Here is a 22,835-nt window from a genome sequence, read left to right as displayed (position 1 = left end):
TCCTGACGATGGTTTGGTGAGCAAGAGTCAAATTGATGAGGAGGAGTCTGGGGAAAAGGTGGAGAGCCCTACCAGTTGATGCAACGGCAGAGGATGTAGTCGTGTTTGATCGTGTCTGGCCCGCCTCGGGCCTCCATCATGGAATGGAGCCCGGTCAGGTGTACCTCTGCTGCTGCAAAATGGCCTTGGAATGCCTGAAACTGTGTGTCAGAGTTTTGGAGTGTGTTGGAGGCATGTTCCGAGAACCAAGAGAGGTACACTGACTTCGACGCTTCCCAGCATGGCCACGCCGGCGAGTACGGACAGGTCGTCGCTTGCGCTCTTGGCAGACTCTCGAGACTCCAGCCGAGTCCTGATGATGCGCATGGCCTCTCCTTTCTGTTGGTATCCTTCGCGCTGGAGCTTCGGATCAAGCGAGGGCATCGTCGCCGTCAAGAACTCGGCCGCCAGAGCGAGCGTGACGCGCATGATGAGAGCACTCTGCATGGCGTAGGGAAACCACGGCCTCTGCTGGTCAATCGTGGTCGAATTGAGGTTGAACCTTGTGATGACTGTGGGGTCAGCGTCTAGCATCCGTAGATGGTTTGGACGTTCAAACCTAACGCGGGGGTTCATCTTACAGTATCTGACCAGAGAATCTACCGAGGAATTGCTCGGGATGGGCAGCGTGTTGAAGGGATCTGCGTTATCGCTACCCAGCCGCTGGACCCAAGGAGGCAAAGAAGCCTGCGTCACAAATTCAAGTGAATTCTGCAACGACTGACGAGGGGTCGTCCTCGACGCATTAGTGGAATGAGGTGTTGTAGTTCGTCTTGGCTTGCCCCTGGAGCTTTGCCCTGCGGAGGTAGGTTTCGCAGAAGTCGCAGGCAGTCTGAAGCGGCCCTTTAACTGCGCTTTGCGCTTGATGGTGTCCTGAGATATCAGTGCCGTATTGGTATACAGCTCAGAGGCACCCTTCTGGATGGCCGTCCTAATAGCATGGCTTCGGACGGATTTGTTTGCCGGCTGGAATTCTCCCTCGTCGGCACCAAAGTTGACGAACTTGTACTCGGGCGGCGGGGTCATGGCAGGCCCCTCCTCATGGGCCGATGCGGCTGGAATGCGGAGTGGCGGAGGGTAGTACGGCACAGCACGGCAGAGCTTGCATCAAGGGCCGTGCTTTCCTCCGTGCTTTCCTCCGGCGCAAACCCGGGCTTTGATCGGGGCGGAAGCGGAAGCGGAAGCGGTGCGGGGTCAAAGTCGGAGACGGGCCCGGGGCAGGAACGCTTGTGAAGGCGTGCTTTGCCTTGTTACAGGGAGGAGACTGGCGCCGGGTATGTGCAGTACGTATCCTGTAACGTGTCAAGAATCGCGAGAATGCTCCTGAAGTTAGTAATCAAATACGAATGTGGTCCGATTTCTGAGAGCAGACGGCGCGAAGGATGCTCGACGGGTGAGATGCAAATGCATGGCTGAACGCCAGGAATGCAGCCTGCGTGAAGTGGTTTTCAGTACGTACTTATCAGCCAAGAAACACTAACCAATAACATTTGGACGCTTGTATCAAAAGCGGAAAGCGTCTGGCTTTGATTGGCTTGCCGCAAATGACTCGGGCATCATTCGTCTGTCCGAGGGCATTTCCTTGCTCCCTGTTGCTGCCACTTCGTCCGCTTCGGCCTCCGACCGGACGAAATATCCGTAAGCAGATGAACAACATCACGATAGCAATGAGACAGAAGCTGACGCTGTGCCAGGCGCGGTGATGCAATTCTCTGTGCGAAGGGCTCTTTTCATGGCTGGCTTCAGCCAATTCGCCTGGCCGCACAACTTTGACCAACTTTCACCAGATCACTGGCCACAAACCGTCAGACACAGCACTCAATTGATGCTGCAACCCTTTGCCGTGTTAGTGAACCCACCATCGTATTAACACCATGGACGAGCGCCCCTCCAAGAAGAGAAAGGTCCGCAAGGGGACACGCAGCTGCTGGCAGTGTGAGTTCGTCCGTTCGAGAACCCCGCCGTCCCGAGACCCGAACATCGGTTCAGACCCCAGAATCTGGGTTTCGGACATGGCGGATGTGAACATGGCATGGCCCGCTGACATGTCATCCAGGCAGGAAGAGAAAGATCAGATGTGAGTTTGCCTCTGACGAAGAGCAAACCTGCGCCGGCTGCAAGACAAGGGGGACCACCTGCGTCAGCCAGGAATTCATCGACGATGAGCCGTCTGGTCCTCCCGAGCGCGGCTTGGCCCAGCGTCTCGGCCGCCTTGAGGAGTTGATGGTCAAGCTGGCCGACAAGATAGGCCCTGAATTGTCCTCCGAAAAGGCCATCACGCCGGCCACCTCGCACACGTCTCCTCGTACTTCAGAGTCTCTCTATACCCCGGACAGCCGCGTCCAGACGACCCAGAGTGCTTCTGTCGCGCCTCAGCTTCAACAACCAACCCCTTCTAAGTCGACATCAGAATCATCTCAGCCCACCCAAAAACATGAGAGAATATGCAAGGAACTATACTCCATGTTTCCGTCCGTCCAGGACGCCAGGACAATCATCGAATCGAGCAGGGGTCCGATATTTGTCCTGATCTTGTTCTACTCCAACCAAGACATAGCCGACAACAAGTCGCCGTCGCTAGCATCCCTCTCAACCATGCCCGACATCACCAAACACCCAGCCATATTAGCCAAGCGCCTTCTTCAGTTGACCATCTGTCTCCAGCAGTTACCGCCATGCTTTGACGCCTCTCGGCTCTCCCTCAAGGATTCCATCCAGGACACCATGGCCGAATGGAGTGCAGTCGCAAGCCAGGTTACCTCCAATGACGACCTCGTCGGCTCCGTAGAGGGTCTCGAGTGCCTCATCTTGCAGGGCTTCTACCTCATCAACTCGGGCAACCTGCGCAAAGCATGGCTGGCGATGAGACGAGCCCTGAGCCTCGCACAATTAATCGGCATCGAGCGGAACGGCGGTCGGCCGCTGAAGTCTTGTGATCCCACCACCAACCCGGCAATGATACCCTCGTCGCATCAACTCTGGTACCGAATCAACTTCTGCGATCGCTACTTGTCTCTGCTACTTGGACTGCCTGCCGGCACACAAGACAACAGCTTCATGTGTGAAACTTACACAGGTAACGACACACCCATGGAGAAGCTGGAGAAACGCTACACGGCCATATGTCTCCGCATCATTGACAGGAACCATGCGTCCACCAGCGAGGGGTACGCCATGACGCAGTCCATCGACTGCGAGCTTGAGCATGCGGCGAAGACCATGGGCGCAGGATGGTGGGAGATGCCCCCAATGTCGACCTTCGCAGACCCGGAGACGCAGATGACAGTCATGTCCCACCTGATGCTGCAGATTCACCACCACAGCCTGCTCATCCTGCTCCACCTGCCTTACATGCTCCGCAACCCGACGAACAACCGCTTCGACTACAGTAAGCAAGTATGCCTAGAGTCAAGCCGGGCAGTGCTCAAGCGCTGTGTGGTATTCCGCACGGCGAACGATGCCGCCTTCTCCTGTCGACACATCGATTATTCCTCTCTAATGGCGGCGATGACACTCTTGCTAGGTCATCTGAGCCGCCCGCCCGGAGTCAGAGACGATGAGTGGGCGCTGCAACGCGATGAAGACAGGGCGCTGGCACAGACCGTCATGGAGAAGATGGAAGAGCTGGCCGACTTAAATGACGATAAGCTCTCGGGGGAGAGCGCCGGGATAATCAAGCAGCTTCTGCCCATCATCGATTGCTGTAGGAACTGCCTAACCACGGATACGGGCGAGGAGTGGAATCTCAAACTGAGCATTCCCTATCTTGGAACAATCAACATCAAAAACTCTTCGGACCAAAACGCCCAGTCTCATTTGGTGGATCTAAGCCACTCCCAGCTCCCAACGCCGTCCAACACCACTACGGTTTCGCCGCCTTCATTCCCGCCAAACCAAGAAACCCCGTCCACGACGTCTGTGGATGCTCTTCTCGGCCAGGAATTCAACACCACTCACGGAGACATATACACCGGATTCAACGCCGACTGCCTGGGATGGCAATGTCCGGGTATAACGGCCGAGGTGGGCGATTGGGCGTTCCAAGGCGTCGATACGACATACTGGTCCCTCTTGAACCCTGGCATGTCTCCTAGTGGGTTTAAGCAATAGTGTCGCGGCTTATGGGAAAGCGATCCTGTGGGAGGGGAGTCTTGAACATTTCCTTTTTATGGCATGCTAGTAGTGGGCTGTGGCACGAGGCGTTAAACATGGATCTCATATACCCAACTCCATCTTTTCGAAGTTTTTGGCATCCCATGCTTACGTCCATGGCCACTTGACTACCCTCTCTCATTGCAACGGTAGACATCCACTGGCCCAGCTGGGCCCGGGTAAGCATGGAGAATAGAGTCATGTAATGCCCGCGACTTTCTCCAAAGAGAACCATGCGTCTCTTGAGCTAACATGACCCCTTTCTGGTTCCGGATGATGTTTGTTCGTGCCAAGCAATATTTTCGCGGTACCGGCAGTGATGTGTGTCGATCCCGTTGCCGTGCCGCTTCGAATCGGAGGCACAAGCTCCGAACCTTCGTCTCATGTATGGATGTCGCCAAAGCAGAGCCACGCCGTCCGCAATCGTGTGACAAATGCCATATTTCTTGCGACAAGCTTAATTTAAAGTAGATTGGCAACATGGATGTGCGTCTCTTCCGGCGAATCGGCTATTACTCCCTGCATGCGCGACTTCTGCCGGGAGATCCTATCGACTACGGTGCTTGTTCGCATCCAAACTACTGCAGCCAATCCACTTTCATGAAACATGTCATGCCCCCTTTTTCCATTAACAACGGTCAATCTTCGGGTCTAAACAGCCGGTCCGACTCCCCTTGGCGATGGAAACATCGGCCATGACTGTGTGGACCAGCCGATTGGTTGTCGTCCTGGTTGAAAATCCAGACAAGCCACTGATATGCAGGCTTGATGTGTCCTTTGAAGAAGGAAACACAACGTCGAAGCTCTTGCCTGTAATCTCAGATCCCGTGCCGCTGGATACTACTCCGCGGGGGCGATTTATATTGCAGCTCGAAAAGTACACCAACCAGCTCGCCTCATGCATACTAGGAGGTCTAGGACGCAATAGGTGATTTGCTGGACACAGAGTCCATCATAATGTGAGGGGCGAGGCTGTTCCAGTTTACCCAGCTTGTTCACAAGTCAAAGCCCCTCAAACTCGTGAAGAACTCCTCCGGGGTAGCATCGTGGAGGCAAGGGCTCCGGGCCGCCTCTGTGCAAAACACCCGCGGATGACCGTGATGAATGTCACAGTCCAGCTCCATAGTGGCTCTGAAGACAATAAATGAAGCTGGGCATTCGCAACGCCCGAGCTGTTGATTGCTCAACCACCGCCGCCACTACCCTTCAGCTCGCCACCTCACAACCTGCAAGTCATCCATCATGAAGGTCTTTGCCATCGCAGCCGCCTTGTCGGTGGCCGTCTCCGAGGTGTCTGGCCACTACATCTTCCAGCAGCTGGGCGTGGGCTCTTCCAAATTTGGCGTTTTCGAGCACATTCGCAAGAACACCAACTACAACTCCCCGGTGACTGGTACGTGGTTTCGAGGAAAGGCGATTTGATTTGCAAAGGGCATCAGCCCGACTGACGAAAATACTCCCAGACCTTGCCTCCACGGACTTGAGATGCAATGTAGGCGGCGCCAGCGGTGCGCAGACGACCGTCACCTCGGTCAAGCCTGGCGACTCGTTCTCCTTCACCCTTGACACAGCCGTCTACCACCAGGGCCCGATCTCTCTGTGAGTTTCGAATAGATCAACCGGAAGACCCCGCACTCATTTGTTTGAAAGATTCCTCTCCAAGGCGCCGTCTCACGTTCAGGACTACGACGGGTCTGGAAAATGGGCCAAGTTCAAGGACTTTGGCCCAACCTTCTCCAACGGCCAGGCCACATGGCCGATGTACCGTAAGACATGTCCGCAATTTCCATCAGGAGTTTGATACTGACCCATGCAGAAACATACGAGGCCAAGATCCCGACCTGTCTTCCCAACGGCGAGTACCTGCTGCGCATCCAGTCGCTGGCCATCCACAACCCCTGGCCCGCCGGCATCCCTCAGTTCTACATTTCCTGTGCCCAGATCAATGTCACCGGCAGCAGCGCGAGCGCCTTCTCGCCGACGCTGAGCATCCCCGGTGCTTTCAAGGAGACTGACCCAGGATACACCGCAAACAGTACGTGTGCTCTGTTCGAATTTTGCGCGTACTATGCTGACAGAATCTCGCAGTCTACAATGGTTTCACTTCTTATGAAGTCCCCGGAGGCAGCGTGGTAAGTACTGGTGAAACAGTCTCGATTCTTGTTTTGATGCTAATCATTCGTAGTGGAACTGCTAAGTTGTGAGATTGGGGTTTATGTTGTACATAGTTCATCTTCCTTTCTCTCGGTGCGTGATTAGGCTTTTGAGTTGGAGGTTGGAACGTCCAAGACATGCAGATTCAAGTGGTTACAAGGAAGAGTACACAACGTAAGATTCGGCGACTAAGCCATCTGTAGCCCATGCAATTCACAATAATGCACAGTCACTTGGCATGAACTGCGAAGCATTTTCAATTGTCCCACGGCTCGACCCAGACGTGACCTGTGAGGGCGAGGCAACTCGGACATACCAATATCGTCGGAGAATCTTTATCAACAACTAGGATTTGGTTGAATATCTTACCACGGCCGCAATATCAACATCTTGGCGGCTTCAGACGTTTGGTCGCGAGATGTCTAGACTTACCCAGAGGCATACACCAGATCGATGTTAGTGCCCTCAGGTGCCAACAAAAGGAGCACAGCATCCTCGTGACACGGAAGAAATGACCGGCTATATTCAACACAGTCGCATTGCCATGGTCTCGGCAATCTAGACTCGACACCCTCCTGAACTAATGAGGCAAGTGCCGGGATCTCAGTCCGTCTATGGGCCCCTCCGGATCAGGGGAACTCTCCCCACCAGCCCAGACTTGGGAAGACTTCTACATACCGCCAAACAGTAAACTCACGGCCCTTAAAGCCAGCGGTCGCGCGCTTGTTGCATATCTCTTCAGAAAGAACTTCGATCCAGCCACGGACTCGTAAAGCCGCTACTCATCTGGTTCAACATGAAATCACTCACTCCAATCCTCGGCGCTCTTGCCACGTTATGTAGCCTCACATCGGCTCACTGTCAGTGAAATCAGTATTCTCTTTCATCAGCGTGTATTGACATGCTCTCTTAGACCGCTTCACAAGCTTGGTGGTGGGGGCCACCAACACCGGCGAGTACGTTAATGTCCGGAGAAACACAAACCACAACAGTCCCATCACCGACGTCTCGAGCAAAGATATCGTTTGTAATGCCGGTGGTCTCTCCTCTGGACCAGCCACCAAGATCGCTACTGTCGCAGCGGGATCCACCGTAAGTGGCCGGCCCAAACACGGAGATTTAGGACTTTGAACTGTCGTTGACAAGCAAACAGGTTGGCTTCGCCATGGACCAGTCCATTTACCACGACGGTCCTGTGATTGTGTGGCTGTCACCCGCAGGCTCCAGCAACGTCACGACGTACGACGGCAGCGGACCCTGGGCCAAGATCTGGGAGCTCGGCGCGGAGACGGGTAACGGACAGATCAAGTTTCCCGCCTCCAACCAGGCAGCCTTCAACTTTCAAATTCCCTCATGCACGCGTACGTATTGTCCTCCTGTAGATTGCCTGTGGCAAGAAACGGAACTGACTTGACGATATCAGCCCCCGGAGAGTATCTCCTCCGCATCGAACAGATTGGCCTGCACTCAGCCAGCGCCAAGAGCGGGGCCCAGTTCTACATCTCATGTGCCCAGATCAAAGTGACCGGCTCTGGAAGTGGCCAATTTTCTCCGACGGTCAGGTTTCCGTAAGTGTCCAGTGTGGATGGCTTGGAGTTCTGGTATCTGACAGGTGACAGGGGCGTGTACACTGGCAACGAGCCTGGAATCTTGATCAACATTTACTATCCCGTGGTGAGTCAGACCGTGAATATTGCGAGCTCGGAACACTGACAAGGTTGTCCAGCCAACTAGCTACACTATCCCAGGAGGTCCGGTAGCCAAGTGCTAAAGTGCGTGTTGGTCGTGCAAGTAAGGTGGCGCTATGAGGCTTGCCCACGTTCTCATCTCGACAAGATATCATCAGGTCACATAGTAAAGAAACCAAATGAATGTTCACATATTTTGATCGTCTACACAGAGTCTGCATGCTCGTGTCGTGTTCATACATCTCGTGTCAGTGGCATTGCTGCCAGATGTCAGCCCTGACTCTACGCCCGGCTGGTATCACTTGTAGAGGTGAAGTAAAAAGAAAAGACCATACTCCACGGCTAAAAGTAACAACGCTCTTCCGTCCAACGCCGCAAACCCCAAATAAAGACACCATCGTCCACAGGGGGCTCACCCAGACAAAGGGAATGACCGGACCCCGAAGAAACACCATAAATCATAAAATCCTGATCATCTCAAGACGGTTACCGCATAGGCCCATCACTGTCTGCAAAGCTGCGCCGATCCCGCACCCACTCACGGGTAGGGGCTCCACAGTTGTTCGGGAGTGCCGGGATACTCCATATATGACTCGGTGGCCGGGCTCGAAGTTGCGATGGGGTTGGTGGTTCGGTAGGCGTTAAGCGCGGCCATGTCGAGAATCAGGTTGTTGGCGCCGTTCATATTGTTCCAGTTCGTTGACGACTGCTCAGTCACCTGGCCGGCGCGGAGGCGGCAGCACTCATTGGCCAGCAGCCTGTAGGCGCAGCAAAGGGCGTCGTTCTTCTGGTGCATATCGTCGATCTGCTGCTGGAGCTCCTCCAAGCGTTGCTCCTTGCGCTTACGGTACGCGCGCTGGTTAGCCCGGTTTTGTGCTCGTCGTTTCTGGAGGTACAGTGTAAGTTGAATGTCTCACAATGACTGGACGATGTCAGGTTCGCTTACTGAAAGCACGGTCTCGCTGCAGTTCTTGTATCTGTTGGCGCGTCTGCTCTTCTGAGAGGCCTTGTCGAGGGAGCTTTCCGACGTTGATGAGTGGCTGCAGTCATCGTGGGAGTCGCCGGCCTTGTTGGTGTCGATGCTTGATGTGGGACTCGGCGGGCAAGACCATAGTGATGTCGGGGTGCAGTAGCCGTTCTCGTTCGTACCCTGCGGTTCAAACGTGAGCTTTATGAGTTTTCAACGAGCGGGTGACTGATGAAGGAGGACTTACGATACGAGCTGCGAACTGAGAGGCAATGAGGTCATAGGCCGTGTTATTCGGGCCCATGGGCGGGAAGCCGGTGGCCATGGTGTAGGGAGGAATCTCGGGCGATGTACTGTTCATTGCAGCGGTTGTATGATGAGCCTGCCTATTTGATGGACAGTATGAGGTGAGTCAGGCAAGGATGAACAAGAGTCACGAAGACGATGACAGATTACAAGTCAAGAGTAGAGAGAGAACAACGATGAAGATGGATCCGTGGGATGGATAAGAAGGGGGCGTGGAAGTGGAGGGCATTAGCGGGAATTGAGAGGCGAGGGTGGGTGGACGGGAGGATTATATATCTGGCGGGACTGGAGAGAGCATCATGAAGTAGAGCAGAGCAAGATATCCGAGGGTAAGAAAGATGCGACGATGGAGCCCAGGGCAGGAGGCTATGAACGGAGCCAATGGGGGAGGGTGTTAATGTCAACGAGGCTCCCCATCTCATCTCAGGGCCGTTGCATCTTTGGGATTCGGTATTCGGTGCCGCGCCGGTCTACGGTATGGGGCCTCCCCAGTGGGTGGACCGTCCGAGTGTGGGTGCAGCTGGACCGTGTTGCGTTGTGTTGTGTTCAGACTGAGTGAATGTACATAATATGTGTCTGTCTGTATGTCTGCCTGTCTGTCTGTGTTGCCCCAAGTCAGGCACATGGCAGTAGATGTCGGTCAAACGCCTACTTGAGCACACACACACACATACATAAGACCTTAGCGTATAAATCATGGTACATACAAAACGTGAACCTGGCGGGGAATACGCAACAAGACGATTGTATGTGCTGTGTGCTGTGTGCTGTGTGCTGAGTGCGGTGTGTGTGTGTGTGTGTGTGGATGGGCGTGGTTGGGTGTGTGCGTGTATGCAGGTATGTGAGTGTATTATCCATCTGATCCCGGGACGCCGGAGATCATCGCGTGGTCTGCAGAGGGTCGAGGCCGGCGATGAGCGGAGACGCCCCGGGAATACCTGGAAAGCGGGTCCCAGGCCCCGGTACGTATCCGCCCTCGCTTCTTCTGTCGGTGCCGCGACTCTGTTATTCTCGCGAACCTTAGGTAGTTACTCGACAGACTGCCGCAACCTTTTCGTTGTTGCTGCGGCTTCTAGACTGCGTGCGGCTTAGCTTCGGAACGAGCCTGGCGCACCTCATTTTTCATTCTGTGCTGCGTATTTTCTGCAGCATGGCAGGGGGGAGCAGTAAAGGCACAGGGTGGTCTAGAGGTTCAGTGTCCAAAAGCTGCAAGACGCGAATAGAAGCGAGCTGGAGCGAGACCGGCCTTATCCGGTATGATGTCATTTGTGCGCGGAGATGCAGCAAGCAAGTAAACAACGGACGGCTGGCTGGCTGGCTGGCTGGCTTGGGCCATCAATGTATTCGTAGACATGCTGCATCTTTTGACATGTGCAGCACCAAAGCCCATTAACACCAAGCCCCGTCAAACTCGGTACCAAACCGCAGCGTCACTTGCGCACAGAGAACTGTCTGTACTAGTACGGTCTCAACATTGCTTGTTAATGCAATTGCTCATCTTCTACCTCTCAACCGTCCGTGAAGAAATGGCGTATTGTGTACGCGACATGAACCACAGACGACGGCAGACCAGATCGGAGACGTGCGCTACATACTACGCAGTACGTGGGTCTTCTGCTCAAGGGCTTCTCCCGGCATCTCGGCGTCTCGCAAAACCGATGCCATCCTGGCCCCATGCCCCCCCATTATTCCCAGCCCATCACCCATGGATCATGGATCATGCTTGACGGCCCTTTTCAGCTGAAGGCGCCAAAGAAAACAAAACGAAAACCCTGTGTTCAACGTTTGCGACAGACGAGTCAATTCAGATCCCCTCACGCCCTCCGGTTTGTGGCGGTTCGTTCACGCACCGGCCATGCCCACCCACCGTGGCTGAAGTCAAGGGCATGAACCGCTCGTAAAGCCCAAAAGGGATTATACATTCGTCTGGTGCTATTTCAGTTTTTACAGCCGTTGCCTATCCCCAAGTTTGATGTTAAATCCGTATCGCAACTATGCTGTGCTGATTCGTGTTGGTTTGGCCACAGTGAACAGTGCCACCACCATCACCGGTGCCCTTTCGGCTCCGGAAGACTGCGCAACAGCCAACTCTCTAGCCGCCGTCGGTCTGCCTCTCTCAAACTCTGGCGCCGCGCCTGGTGATGCAAAGTAGTCATGTACCTGCTGCCAATACATGCAGACCTGTAACGAACGAGTGAATGGCCTTCAGCCCTAGCAAAACGGCGAAGCCCCCTTTACCCGTCAGACCCGTCACACCCGGTTCAAGCCACCCAACCGGTGGCATCTATTTGACGATTCCCGACTTTCAGGAAAGCTCGGGTACGTCGGATTCGCGTCGGCCGCGTCGGCGTCGGCGTCAGGGTCGGCAAGCGGGCGGCTGGCTGGTGGACCACGGGATGTGACCAGAAAACAGCGCAAAAATAATTCCCAGTAATTCCCATCGGGAGATTGCCAGAGGGTGGTGGGGAACTGGGACCGGGTATGCAGAGACTAGAGCATGTAGACTGTAGTGTAAACACACCCGCTGCATCACCCATGATCCATCATCTCCATCATTTGGACGTGGGAACTCGTAAAGATACGGGTACGTCGCACGCATACAGCATGCCCGGTCTCCCTTGGCTCATGCCGACCGGTCTCGCAAGGCTCCTTCCGGCTGACCACATCCACCAGCAAACGCACCTTGTCGTGTACTTGCCGTAGAACCTGGATTAAGCTTATCCACGAAGCCGTCATTGCCAATTTCTGGCCTGCTTGACGGTTCGCTTGTACCTATTCATCGTGCTTTGCTTGGTCCATCGCCCGGCTAAGCAGGAAGAATCCACCCCCGCCAGCACCAACGCTGCATAGAAGGCTTGGCGTCTTCCACTCCTTCTTCGGCGCAGCTTCCAATCACACACATCCCCCGACACTCTCCCGTCCTCTGTGGATATGATGGATATAACTGACTGACGCCTATTCAGAGAACATCCGTAACAGCGAACACATACGTGACATGACTTGGTTTGACTATCGAGCCCGTACTGCAGCCGTACGATTCAGTCAATGATCACTTCCTTCAAACATTTCCAGGACATCAAGGACGCCCCTCAAAAAGGCGCTCAAAGCAGCTCGGTGCCGAACCGCACAGCTTACGAACCACTGCGCCTGGCTGAACCTGGCTGAACCAAGCTCGCGCTCGGCCAATGTTTTTGAGCACAGGTCCCGCCGTCAACCTAGAAAAGCCGCGCACAGAAGACCCTGAAAATATCCATGGTATTCCCGAAAATTACGTCGCCAGCCGCCCAGAAACTCTGTTTAAAGCCGTTCGAACCGGGCTTACTGGCCTCTTGCATACGCACACCCATGTTCGCGCCTCACATCAGCCTTTCTGCATGACCAGACCCTTATTTTCCATCCCCAACTTTCTCATCTACTCCACCGTATTTCTTTCTGGTGTACTAATAATGAAGAGCCCAACTATGCTGCCGCCGGTGAGACGCTTTCCAGCCTCCGGACATTGACGGAGGAAAGCGGGGCTTGGTGCCGAACATGTACCCACAATTGATCGGCGCCGCCACGGCCGATGGTGCGGAGTCCCGCACGGAGCGTCTCCTGCATCTCCGCCTTCATCCCCAAGCCCAAAGGACAAGAAGCTGTGAAGTACGTGACGACGCGAGCGAACAGGGAGTAGGGCGACATGGCACATACTGCCTGGTGCGTTTCACCCAACGGCTCCGAGGAGAAATACTGCCACCCACACTCCCTCCCGCAGCTACAGAAACCGTAAACACCACGCAATCCTTCGTTCGTGATTTGGCTTTTTGCCCGCCGTCAGATTCATCAGACCAACATTAGCCACCATCCGAAGGAGAGACGCATCACCCTCGTCTTTGGGTGGCGTTGGACCGCGCCAGCCGCCACACCGCCGCAACTCTCCTACCCCTCCCCCACCTTCTCTCACCTTCGCGACGCGAATCTGGCCCCGAGGGCCAAGCCACACATGTGTTCATGTTTGACAAGTTGAACCATGAAATCTGGGGTATTCCTGCCGGGGCCAATGGTCCATCTCGCCCTCCCATCTCGTCCCAACTTCGCTAGATCTATACGGGAGAACCGCAAATCACTTACCGCACCATCGCGACTCGTCATTCTCCTCGTAAGGCGGGAACCAGGGCCCTCAAAATTGGTTGCGTAGCTTCGGCAAGAGATGGGACCGTCATCGGCTTCCTTGTTCTCAGGTCCTGTTTCTCCCAAGCCGTGTTCAAGGCGTTGGCTGCCTCCAACCCACCGGGCTGGAGCAAAGTTTGCGATACTCGAGCCGATGTTTTAACATGTCGTTGCCCTCGATGATTCCAAAGCCTGGCCGCCTTGATCCGAGCCCAAGTCAGTGATGCCATTCCACGGAACCTCGTCGTCCCAAGACCCTGTCTCCCAGTCCTCCTGATCCGGGGGAGGGTGCCGTACAGCCGGACCACAAAGTATCGACATCCGTCCGCTGATAGCTAATCTCCCCGCATATCCGCGGTCCGGGGAGCTTTAACCCAGTGCGCTGTCCGATTTTATACTCGAGCCGCGACGGCTACCGGTTCCGATATCCGTCTAGGCAACGAGCGTGTATAACGACAAGTTGCAACCATGACCTGCAGATGCGCTTATCACAGCTGACGGCCATGAGGCAGCTATTTTCGAATATGTAAGCTAAAATAGCAGAAAAAAAAACTAACCGCGCCTTCATCTGGTGAGCGAACCTAATATACGCCAATGGAATTGGAGGTATCCCCTCCACCTTGTCAACATGGGCATCTGACGCGCAGAGTCTTTTACCAAAATCAGGCAGACGTACGTAAGAACAGGACGTACGCATAAAATGGTTTCAATGAACAGTGGTTACGAGAGGGACAAATATCTTATGGTGTAAAGTGTAGAAGTAGAAAACCAATCCTCGTGTGGAATTGTGACTCGCAACACCAGCGAACGCCCAGGCATCAATCATGGGATCATTAAACTTCCAAACCCCGTATCCATTCTTTTCCAGGCATCAAGCACTATTTGCGAAAAACTTCGTAATCTTTTGAGTTCCGTCCTTGGCCTTCACAGGGCTCTTGCTGACGTTGCTCGTCGCGCTGATGCGGCTCTGCCTTGATTTCGTAGTCGGCCCCTTGTACTGGATCTTCTGTGGCGGCTCGTCGTCCTCATCCGCAGCAGAAGCCTCCCGCTTGATGCCCGCCTTTTCCCGGCTTTCTGTGTCATCCGCCGCTTTGGCAATCACCTCAGGGATCGGCTGCGATTCACCTTCTTGTGACTGCTCCGGCTCTACTTTGACCGCAACGGTGGGTTCAACCTTGGAGGCCTGCGGCTTTTGCTTGGCCGACGCGTTGGCGAAGAAATTCGCAATGTTGGATTTGTTTTCCTTGCTCGCGACAGGGATGATGAAGGATGGCGAGTTGTTGCCGACCTTGCCCACGTCCTTGGTGACCGGGTAGCATTCGAGCTCGCCGCTGAAGGGTTTCAGGAGGTCCTGCAGTTCCTTTGACCACTCGTGCCTTTTGGGGTCCAGCCATGCCTTGATCTCTTTCGATCCGGGATCGAGAATGACCGGCATTCGGTCATGAAGGAACTTGAGCTGCTTGTTCGAATCAGTTGTGATGATGGTGTATGTGTAGCGCTTCTCGTCGGAATCTGAATGGGGATATTAGAGCAATTCGTCTGCTCGTTGAGAACGCATGTTAACTCACCCTCGTATTTCACACAATCCCACAGTCCAGCGAAGCACATGAGCTGGCCGTCCTTCCTCTTCACGAAATGGGGGAGCTTCTCCTTGCCATTTTTGAGCCACTCGTAGAACCCCTGCGCCACAACTATGCACCTCTTTCCCGCCTTCATGGTTGCCCACATGCCACCTGGTGTGCTCAGTGAATCGTCGCGGCAGTTGATCGTCTTTGAAAGCTGAGAGTAGCCGGGGTCGCGTTTGGTCCAGAACGGAATCAAACCCCATTGCATTGACTGCATCTTGTACTTTACGGAATCACATTCAGGGTGGGATTGGCTCATAGAAGCCTCTGCCGGTGGTTGATTCTGGCTCTTGGCTGCGTGGTCGCGGCGATGTCCTGCACCGCGATCTGGGACGTCGGCCCGGTAGACGACGCCATGGTATCCCGGCGCAAAGTTGTATGTTTGGCGCGGAGCTCCCTGGCCTTCGTCTTCCGGCGCATCGTCAATAGGCATGCCCTCATCCTGCAACATGCGCCGGATCTGCGATGGCCGCTGTGCCGAAGGATGTTAGCTCACCAAAGTCCAGCGCAGGACGATGGGCGGGCGGGCGGATGGGCTCACCAGTGCTAGTGCATAACGTCCACACATGGTCTATGGTGAGACTGGAGCCAGGATCGGGATTTCTTCAATTGGAGGATACAACTTTTGGTCCTGTGAAATGTTCGCTACCCTCACGGAGCGAAGATGTATGTCGTCATGCCGACGCAGGGTCCATTGGACTAATTTACGCGCCTGAGACGCGCCAGCACATTTCAGTGATATCACGTGATGCTGCAATTCATTCTGAAATCACCCTGATACTGAAGTAGTCTTGCATTCTTGGATTGGGGTCTGTACATAATGCTCTACTATGTTGCGCAAAAAGGCAATATGTGACCAAACATGTATGTTGGTATCTACACGATACCACCCACTCAGGAGTCGAATCCGATGCAGCTCCAGCTGGACGCGGCATCCACATCCCCCTTACCGTCCCACGTTGCATGTCCAGGGTACTTGCAGATGGGCCGTTGCCTCAAGATGCCATTGCTGACGGTATCGTTGGTATATTTCGTCGCAACAAGCTCGTTTACTCCTGAGCCGCCCTCCACCCAGGCAACCAGCGCAAGCAAAGCATCATGCTGGGTGTCGTCCAGTCCAGGTACAGGGAAAGCATGTTGCCCGTTCGTCTCCAGGTTTGACGCATGTCCGCTGCCGCCAAAGTACCACGGCGCGTCGTAAACGCTTCCCGAGCAGTGTTGCATGCCCGGTACGAAGAAAAGACGGTAGAACTCGTCCAGGTCCACGCCCTGCTCCGCCATCGCCATCCAGGTCTCATCATAGAGCACCCGGCTGACATCCGTGGGAATGAGTCCATCGGCGTACCCGTGATATGTAATAAGCTTGCCGCCTCGACCTCGGAACTCCGACAAGTTGAAGTTGTCCGCGTTGACGTTCCCCGGGTTGAGCCTTGCCGCCTCGACAAACGTGGAGTAGTTGAAGCTGGTTGTCCAGTCCCAGTTCAGGTCGTCAAACAGATAGTTCTTGGCGTAGTCGGTTCCGTACAGACTAGGCTGGTTGTTGGAACCGAATGAAGACGGCATCTGGATTTCGGACCCAAGTCCGAAGTTGGGATAGATATATGTCAGGTTGTGGACATTCGCATCCAGCTGGATCAGGGGCAGGTAGAGCTGTTTAAGCGTCGCGACTTGCGGCGCCGTCAGACAGGCCGACAGGTTAGTCGAGCTTGATGTGCAGAGTAACTTCTCGGGTCGGAAATTGCAATGTCTAGGATCCATGATGACCCCGTCAGCAACACCATCTGAGCCGTCGCACTGCCGGAGGACCTCGTCGCTAATCACCTCGAACATGGAAGTTGGGAGATAGCCCGGCCCATCTTCCGGCAGATTGATGGCTCCGACCTTGAGCTGCCACAGTTGTTGGCTCGTCGACTTCCAAGCCGGCGCGCCAGCGAGGATGCCGTCAAAATCTTCTGGGTGGGCCTGCGCCGACTTGACGCCCTGCCTTCCTCCCGTCGAGCAGCCCGAGTAGTAGGACTTGTTTGCCGCATTCCCGTAGTACCCCTCCACAACTTTCTTGGCCAGGACCGTCGAGCCGTGCAGACTACGGCCAGCCCAGTCGGCTTTCGTTTCGGGATTGTTTATAGCCCAACTCATGTCTTGACTTGTCGAGTTGTGACCGGTTGACGTCGAGATGGTTGCAAAGCCGTACTTGACGCCGGTGCCCATGTCATACCAGTTGATGCCTCCGGAAAAGCCTCCATTGCCAACGGCGAGGAAACGCTTATTCCACTCGTCTGGCAAGAAGATCCCAAAGGTATAGGACGATGTTGGCGAAGAGGTGACGTTGACTGTCGCGACGCAGAGGGAGGGCAAGTGGGTCGCGTACTTGGGATATGCCACATTTCCTGCCTCGGCGAATGTCCCGTTGTTGCTGACGGTGTTGGCCATCAACACTTGGGCGCTGTCATCCTGGCCAAGAAGGCCACTGAGGCCGTCAACTGAGCAGCGGGTCGTTGTGTTCTGCGCCACCACCTCGACGGCGTGTGTGGCCGCCCACAGCGTGAGACCGAGCAGACGCGGCGCAAATGGCATCGTGAACAAAACACCAAGGACGATGTGCCAAGCTGGACTGAGCCCAACAGCTCGGCTCGGCAACTCCATACGCGTCTCCTTTATAGGGAAGGGGCAGCGTCCATCACCGCGCGCGGCCGTCGGGCCATTACTGGGATGTCGCTTTCATTCCGCCTGCTCATGTTCCTGGAGTCTCCGCAACCCATCTCATTGAACCCCACAATGTATGGGTGAAGCCTGCGGGGAGCGTTGTTCAACCCCGCATTCTCAATGCGCTAAACCCCTAGAGACTGATCAGATGAACATCTTGTGTGGAATTCACTCAATGTCATGAAAAGCTTGCCTGTAAATGCAACCTTGGGGCGGCTTCCTGGATAAACAAAACCCCACAGGCGGCGTGTCGGACGCATCCCGACATCGGTAAGTCTCCCCAGCATTTGCGGCAGAGAGAGTCCATTTAATCGTCTTGAATTGACCTTACTTTAAAATCTAAAGCATATCCTTGATGGGATCCGTTACAGAATTGTACAGTCCTTGTGCTGATGGACGCCATACCGCGATAACTCCTGTTGTCCCCGTTTTAGACATTTCGACGCGACTTCCGCTTCACTGCCGTCTGGGCCGCCCACGCATCCTCAAATATTGTCTTCCGCTGTCCAACGTCTCCCTTCTCCAGAGCGAGGCGGCGAACAACGTGGAAAGCACCAGTTCCGACCGACATGGTCTGTCCCATGATAATGCACTCACTCACTCCCTCAATCTGATCCGTCTTCATGCCTGCAGCAGCCTCAAACAAATGGTCCGGCGTCTTCTCGAATGAAGCCAGTTGCAACACGCTGTCTCTCATCTTCGAGAGACCGAATCGCGTGATACCGAGAACCTCACCCTTGTATGTCATGACATCTGCGAGCAACTGCATGTGACGCGGGTCAATGCCCATGTCTCCCATGACTTCGCCAATTTCGTGCGCAATCGTTGTCCTTGCGGCCTCGATACCCAACACATCTCGGCACTCCATGACATTGTTTGACTTGACTCTCCGCCCTTCGACGCCCTCCGTGTTCATGCATTTTTGGAGCCCATAGCCTTCAACGAGAACGGTGTGCGTTTCCTGTTCTGACGTCTGGATAATTGCTCGAGTCGCTTCTGGATATCCCGAAATGGACACGGTTGGGATCGTCCGACGGAGATAGTTGGCCCGTACCAGAAGATCGCCATGTTCATCCACGGGCTTAGCCTTGACGGACCGCTTCGAAGCGGCTGACTCGTCAAGACGTACGCGGATTTCGATCCTCCCCGGGCCAATGTGCATATCCTGTCTTGAGATTTTCATCTTCTTGTGCTTGCAAATGGCTTCGGCCACGTCGCCCAAGCCGATGCCCAGCTGCATGTTCGACAATGCATCCATGTCCACTTGCAAGACAACATTTCCAGACTCCGCAAACCATTCGTCTTCAATGTAGCTCAGGATGTCTTCGACATATGTCTTCTCAATACGAGCCTTGACGATTCGGGCGGCAGTCAGTTCCCTGTTCTGCACCAGCGGGCAGGTGATGACGGGCGTGCTAATTGTCTTGGAGGCGTTGATGATTTCCTTGATACGTGGGACACCCTGCGTGATACTCATACCAGCGACACCGGCGAAATGGAAAGTCTTGAGCGTCATCTGAGTACCGGGCTCACCAATCGATTGAGCTCCGACGGCTCCGACGGCGTGGCCTGGCTCAACGTGTGCCTTCTTGTACTTCTCTAGGCAAAGTCGGATGAACATCCGCAGAGTCGTTTCAGAAACCTTGGCAACCTTGTCTGCGAAAGCCTTCTTCGCCTTCATCTCACTCTCGTCGACATCAACTTCCATGCTTTCGGCACCAGCTGTCAAGCCAGTGAGCTCCATGACGCGGCGGAGTTTGTTGGCGCGGCCGGCCACATAAGACTCAAGTGACCTTAGGAAATCTCTGGCACCCTCATGTTCGTCGGTGAATTTATCTTCTTCGTTATCATAGTCGAGGACATCGTCGCCGACAAGGGCCTTTCTTGGATATCGGGCTCGTTCCACAGAGAGCATGCTATCGCAATACTTGACAATCTCATCGGGGAGAAGGGCGGCCTCATCGTTGTTCCATGTCAGGTTTTCCGCGTGTGAGAAGGTTCGATCGAAATTGACAGGCTTCGCCGATGCCTCCATGTCAACAGGATCAAGCTTGTCGGCACCAAATTGGAACTGCACAATGCCTCCGCCTGACGTTCGGACGGTGTCATCGTACTGTGTGGAAAGATCCTCCAGCGACTTCATCAGTCGACGAGACATGTATCCAGTCTCTGCGGTCTTGACAGCAGTATCAACCAAACCTTCACGACCAGACATGGCGTGGAAGATGAATTCGGTAGGAAGCAGACCTGAGTAGAAACTGTTCGCAACAAACCCCTTGGAGGGAGGCTGAGGAGCGTTCTTGTGGAAATGGGGAAGCGTTCTGTCCTGGAAGCCATCGGCAACACGCTTGCCGCCGATAATCTGTTGACCGACGAGGGCGACCATCTGCGCGACGTTGATCTCTGAACCCTTTGAGCCGGACTTTGCCATGACTAGCGGCGCGTTGTTCCTGCTAAGCGTCTCAATACAATGAGAACCTGCTTGAGTTCTGACCTTGCTGAGAAGTCCTGAGATGGAGTTCTCGAGGGTCTCTTCCATACTGCAACCCGTGGCCTTCTCGAGCTTGCCCTTCTTGTACTTGTCGATCAGCTCATCGACATCCTTGTTTGCGTCTTGAATCATTTTGCTCTTCTTTTCAAGAAGAAGTTGAGTGGGAAAGACATCTCCAACACCAATAGAGAAACCACGGTTTGTCAAATGGCGAGCACAGAGCTTGGCCAGGCGATTCATGGTTACCACGGCGGCATCCGGGCCAAAGTCTCTGAGAATGACGTAAAAGACCGAGTCCTTCTTTCCAGATCCTACAGTAGATTTGTCCATTCTACCGCACATGACTTCCGAGTTGCGAACGACAAGCCATCCGTCGTTCGGGTCCATGTCTGGGCATTGTCCAGGCCTGGCCTTGTACTCTCTGCACTTGGCGTCCAGGTTGACCTTAACAGGACTGTCTTTGTTGGGACGCATCATTATGCTGAAGACTTGCTTGCCTGTCCAGAGAGCCTGGGGCTTCAAAATGGCTGGTGGCGGGAGATCAAGGTGAACGTTTCCGTCCATCATGTGCATGCAGATGTAGGTGAATGTTTTGCGGTCGAAGAATCTGTCCTTGCCACTCAGCAGGTAGGCAGCGGTGATGAAATCTTGCGTTGCCGCAATGACAGGCTCTCCGTTCTTGGGAGTTGCCAAGTTGTGTTTGACGCCCATGAGGTTGATGGCTTCTGCGCGAGCTTCTTCGGTCTGGGGAACGTGAAGATTCATCTCGTCACCGTCGAAATCTGCGTTGTACGGGCCGCAGACACACTCGTTGAGTCGGAACGTCCTCCACGGCCGCACCTTAACCAAATGGCTCATGATACTGAGCTTGTGAAGAGACGGTTGACGATTGAAAAGAACAATGTCGTTGTCTTCTAGATGGCGTTCAACGACATCACCAATCTTGAGATCCTGAGCGACCTGATTCCTGTTGCCGAACCTCAGTGAGATCTTGTAGCCTCCATCATCGTTTTTGATGACTTGCTGTGCGCCGGGCCAGATATTGGGTCCATTACGAACGCACTCCTTCAATTTCTTCATGTTGTAGTCGGATACGCGCTCGGGATACGTCAGGTTCTTAGCCACGAGCTGAGGAACGGCAACCTGATCGATTCCAAGGTTCGGATCAGGTGAAATGACAGTTCTGCCGGAGAAATCGACACGCTTTCCAGACAAGTTTCCACGGAAGCGACCTTGCTTTCCCTTCAATCTCTGGCAGAAGCCACGAACGGCTTTGCCAAAACCAGGTTGCTGAAGCCCAGGGACGTCGCTGTTGACATACATTGCGACCTGTAATTGGAGGTACTCCCACTGCTCCATGATGGTCTGAATAGGCGAACCCTTCTGCAGCGCAGAGCGAATCATGCCACTGACCCAGACGATGTCGGCGAGCTTTGTCGTGATATCGTCCTCGTTACTGGCATTGTCTTGGGCGACCGAGGGTCGGATGCATACTGGGGGAGCAGGGAGGAACTGCCAAATGAACATCTCCGGGCGACCTTCGGCAGGATCCAGGCCGAGAAGTTCGCAGTCGGTGGGACTGATCATTTTGAACAGATTGAGAACCCTGAGAGGATTCATGTCTTCCATGGCCTTCCGAAGATGCTTGTCCAACTCGGCATTGTTTTTCCTGGCCTCACTGAACGACTCGTCGAACTTGATCTTGCTCTCGGGAGGCACCTTCTTAGCGGAGGTGGACTTGTTGTAGGTAACAAACTTGTCGTGTGCCAGCTTGAGGACGCCAACCTTGCGGATCTGGCCTTGAACGGAGCCGCAGTACATGCAGTTCTTCACCTTGCGACACTGTTCGTTGATTCGCTTGCAGATTTGGGAGCGGCGCAGGTTATCCAGCAGCGGCCGCCTCAACTCTTTGAGAAAGGCGCGTTTCTCGGACTCGGTGAGCAGGACTTTGCCGCAATCCTTTAAATAGTTAGCTTCTGTCAACTTGAGCAAAGAGGTAGAGTAGAGGCCTACCTTGCAGATGTCCTGCAGGATCATCATGACGAACCGCAAGTAGCCAATGTGGAACGCAGGCAATGGAAGCCTGACATGTCCGAAGTGACCAGTACAGTTCTGTAGTGATTCCTGACATGTCGCGCATTTTCCAGTCTTGCTCGAAGTGCCCTAGAAGCAGCGGAGTCAGCTTCGTGCAGCGTCATGGACGGGGTCGACGGTGCTTACCAGACGCGGATCGAGGGGACCATGCTGGTATGGGGCTCTGTTCTTCTCGATATCGTAGAGGAGTCGATCGGAAACTTCGAGAACGGCTTGGTTCGCAATGTCTTGGTTGGACCTGCGGAGCCGGAGGATTAGCAATGGCACATGGTGCGAGGCGGGCTGAGGGGTGGGACTGACTGGATGCCGAACTTGATGCCCTTGAATCGCTTTGGCAGCTTGTCGACGAGCTGCGACTTGACCGGGGTGACGGTGGTCGTGGTCGCCATTGCGACGATGTTTGCGAATGCGCTGACGGCGGAGATTCTGAGTTCTTGGTCGGGGGGGAAGTGGTAGGATGTGGCGCA

The 22,835-nt window shown here is 54.5% G+C and overlaps 8 protein-coding genes across 8 annotated transcripts; 3 read left to right on the top strand and 5 right to left on the bottom strand.

Annotated features, from left to right (window-relative positions):
* Positions 1–68: 68 nt before the first annotated feature.
* Positions 69–1,065, bottom strand: COL26b_009357 (uncharacterized protein; the record flags this gene model as incomplete). The annotated part of the gene is made up of 3 exons (XM_053182088.1): positions 69–194; positions 265–551; positions 621–1,065. The coding sequence occupies 3 exons, from the start codon at positions 1,063–1,065 to the stop codon at positions 69–71; spliced, it is 858 nt and encodes a 285-aa protein (XP_053033983.1).
* Positions 1,066–1,913: 848 nt separating this feature from the next.
* Positions 1,914–4,149, top strand: COL26b_009356 (uncharacterized protein; the record flags this gene model as incomplete). The annotated part of the gene is made up of 3 exons (XM_053182087.1): positions 1,914–1,974; positions 2,096–3,427; positions 3,563–4,149. The coding sequence occupies 3 exons, from the start codon at positions 1,914–1,916 to the stop codon at positions 4,147–4,149; spliced, it is 1,980 nt and encodes a 659-aa protein (XP_053033982.1).
* A 1,284-nt stretch (positions 4,150–5,433) lies between these two features.
* COL26b_009355 (uncharacterized protein) lies at positions 5,434–6,388 on the top strand (the record flags this gene model as incomplete). The annotated part of the gene is made up of 6 exons (XM_053182086.1): positions 5,434–5,584; positions 5,655–5,790; positions 5,842–5,957; positions 6,008–6,226; positions 6,280–6,323; positions 6,377–6,388. The coding sequence occupies 6 exons, from the start codon at positions 5,434–5,436 to the stop codon at positions 6,386–6,388; spliced, it is 678 nt and encodes a 225-aa protein (XP_053033981.1).
* Positions 6,389–7,141: 753 nt separating this feature from the next.
* Positions 7,142–8,105, top strand: COL26b_009354 (uncharacterized protein; the record flags this gene model as incomplete). The annotated part of the gene is given in 6 exon segments (XM_053182085.1): positions 7,142–7,205; positions 7,259–7,437; positions 7,499–7,706; positions 7,769–7,913; positions 7,926–8,019; positions 8,094–8,105. 6 exon segments carry the CDS (start codon positions 7,142–7,144, stop codon positions 8,103–8,105), a joined length of 702 nt encoding a protein of 233 aa, XP_053033980.1.
* A 466-nt stretch (positions 8,106–8,571) lies between these two features.
* On the bottom strand, positions 8,572–9,325 carry COL26b_009353 (uncharacterized protein; the record flags this gene model as incomplete). The annotated part of the gene is made up of 3 exons (XM_053182084.1): positions 8,572–8,919; positions 8,980–9,183; positions 9,248–9,325. 3 exons carry the CDS (start codon positions 9,323–9,325, stop codon positions 8,572–8,574), a joined length of 630 nt encoding a protein of 209 aa, XP_053033979.1.
* A 5,001-nt stretch (positions 9,326–14,326) lies between these two features.
* Positions 14,327–15,648, bottom strand: COL26b_009352 (uncharacterized protein; the record flags this gene model as incomplete). The annotated part of the gene is made up of 3 exons (XM_053182083.1): positions 14,327–14,967; positions 15,024–15,552; positions 15,622–15,648. 3 exons carry the CDS (start codon positions 15,646–15,648, stop codon positions 14,327–14,329), a joined length of 1,197 nt encoding a protein of 398 aa, XP_053033978.1.
* A 326-nt stretch (positions 15,649–15,974) lies between these two features.
* Positions 15,975–17,654, bottom strand: COL26b_009351 (uncharacterized protein; the record flags this gene model as incomplete). The annotated part of the gene is made up of 1 exon (XM_053182082.1): positions 15,975–17,654. One exon carries the CDS (start codon positions 17,652–17,654, stop codon positions 15,975–15,977), a length of 1,680 nt encoding a protein of 559 aa, XP_053033977.1.
* A 559-nt stretch (positions 17,655–18,213) lies between these two features.
* Positions 18,214–22,757, bottom strand: COL26b_009350 (uncharacterized protein; the record flags this gene model as incomplete). The annotated part of the gene is made up of 4 exons (XM_053182081.1): positions 18,214–22,233; positions 22,288–22,386; positions 22,495–22,606; positions 22,669–22,757. The coding sequence occupies 4 exons, from the start codon at positions 22,755–22,757 to the stop codon at positions 18,214–18,216; spliced, it is 4,320 nt and encodes a 1,439-aa protein (XP_053033976.1).
* Positions 22,758–22,835: the final 78 nt, after the last annotated feature.

The sequence above is a fragment of the Colletotrichum chrysophilum genome (genome assembly GCF_026319265.1).
Source record: "Colletotrichum chrysophilum strain AFK26 chromosome Unknown scaffold_89, whole genome shotgun sequence".
NCBI classification, from domain to species: Eukaryota; Fungi; Ascomycota; class Sordariomycetes; order Glomerellales; family Glomerellaceae; genus Colletotrichum; species Colletotrichum chrysophilum.
Note: the sequence above shows the minus strand (reverse complement) of the source record. Positions and strands in the feature narration are given on the sequence as shown.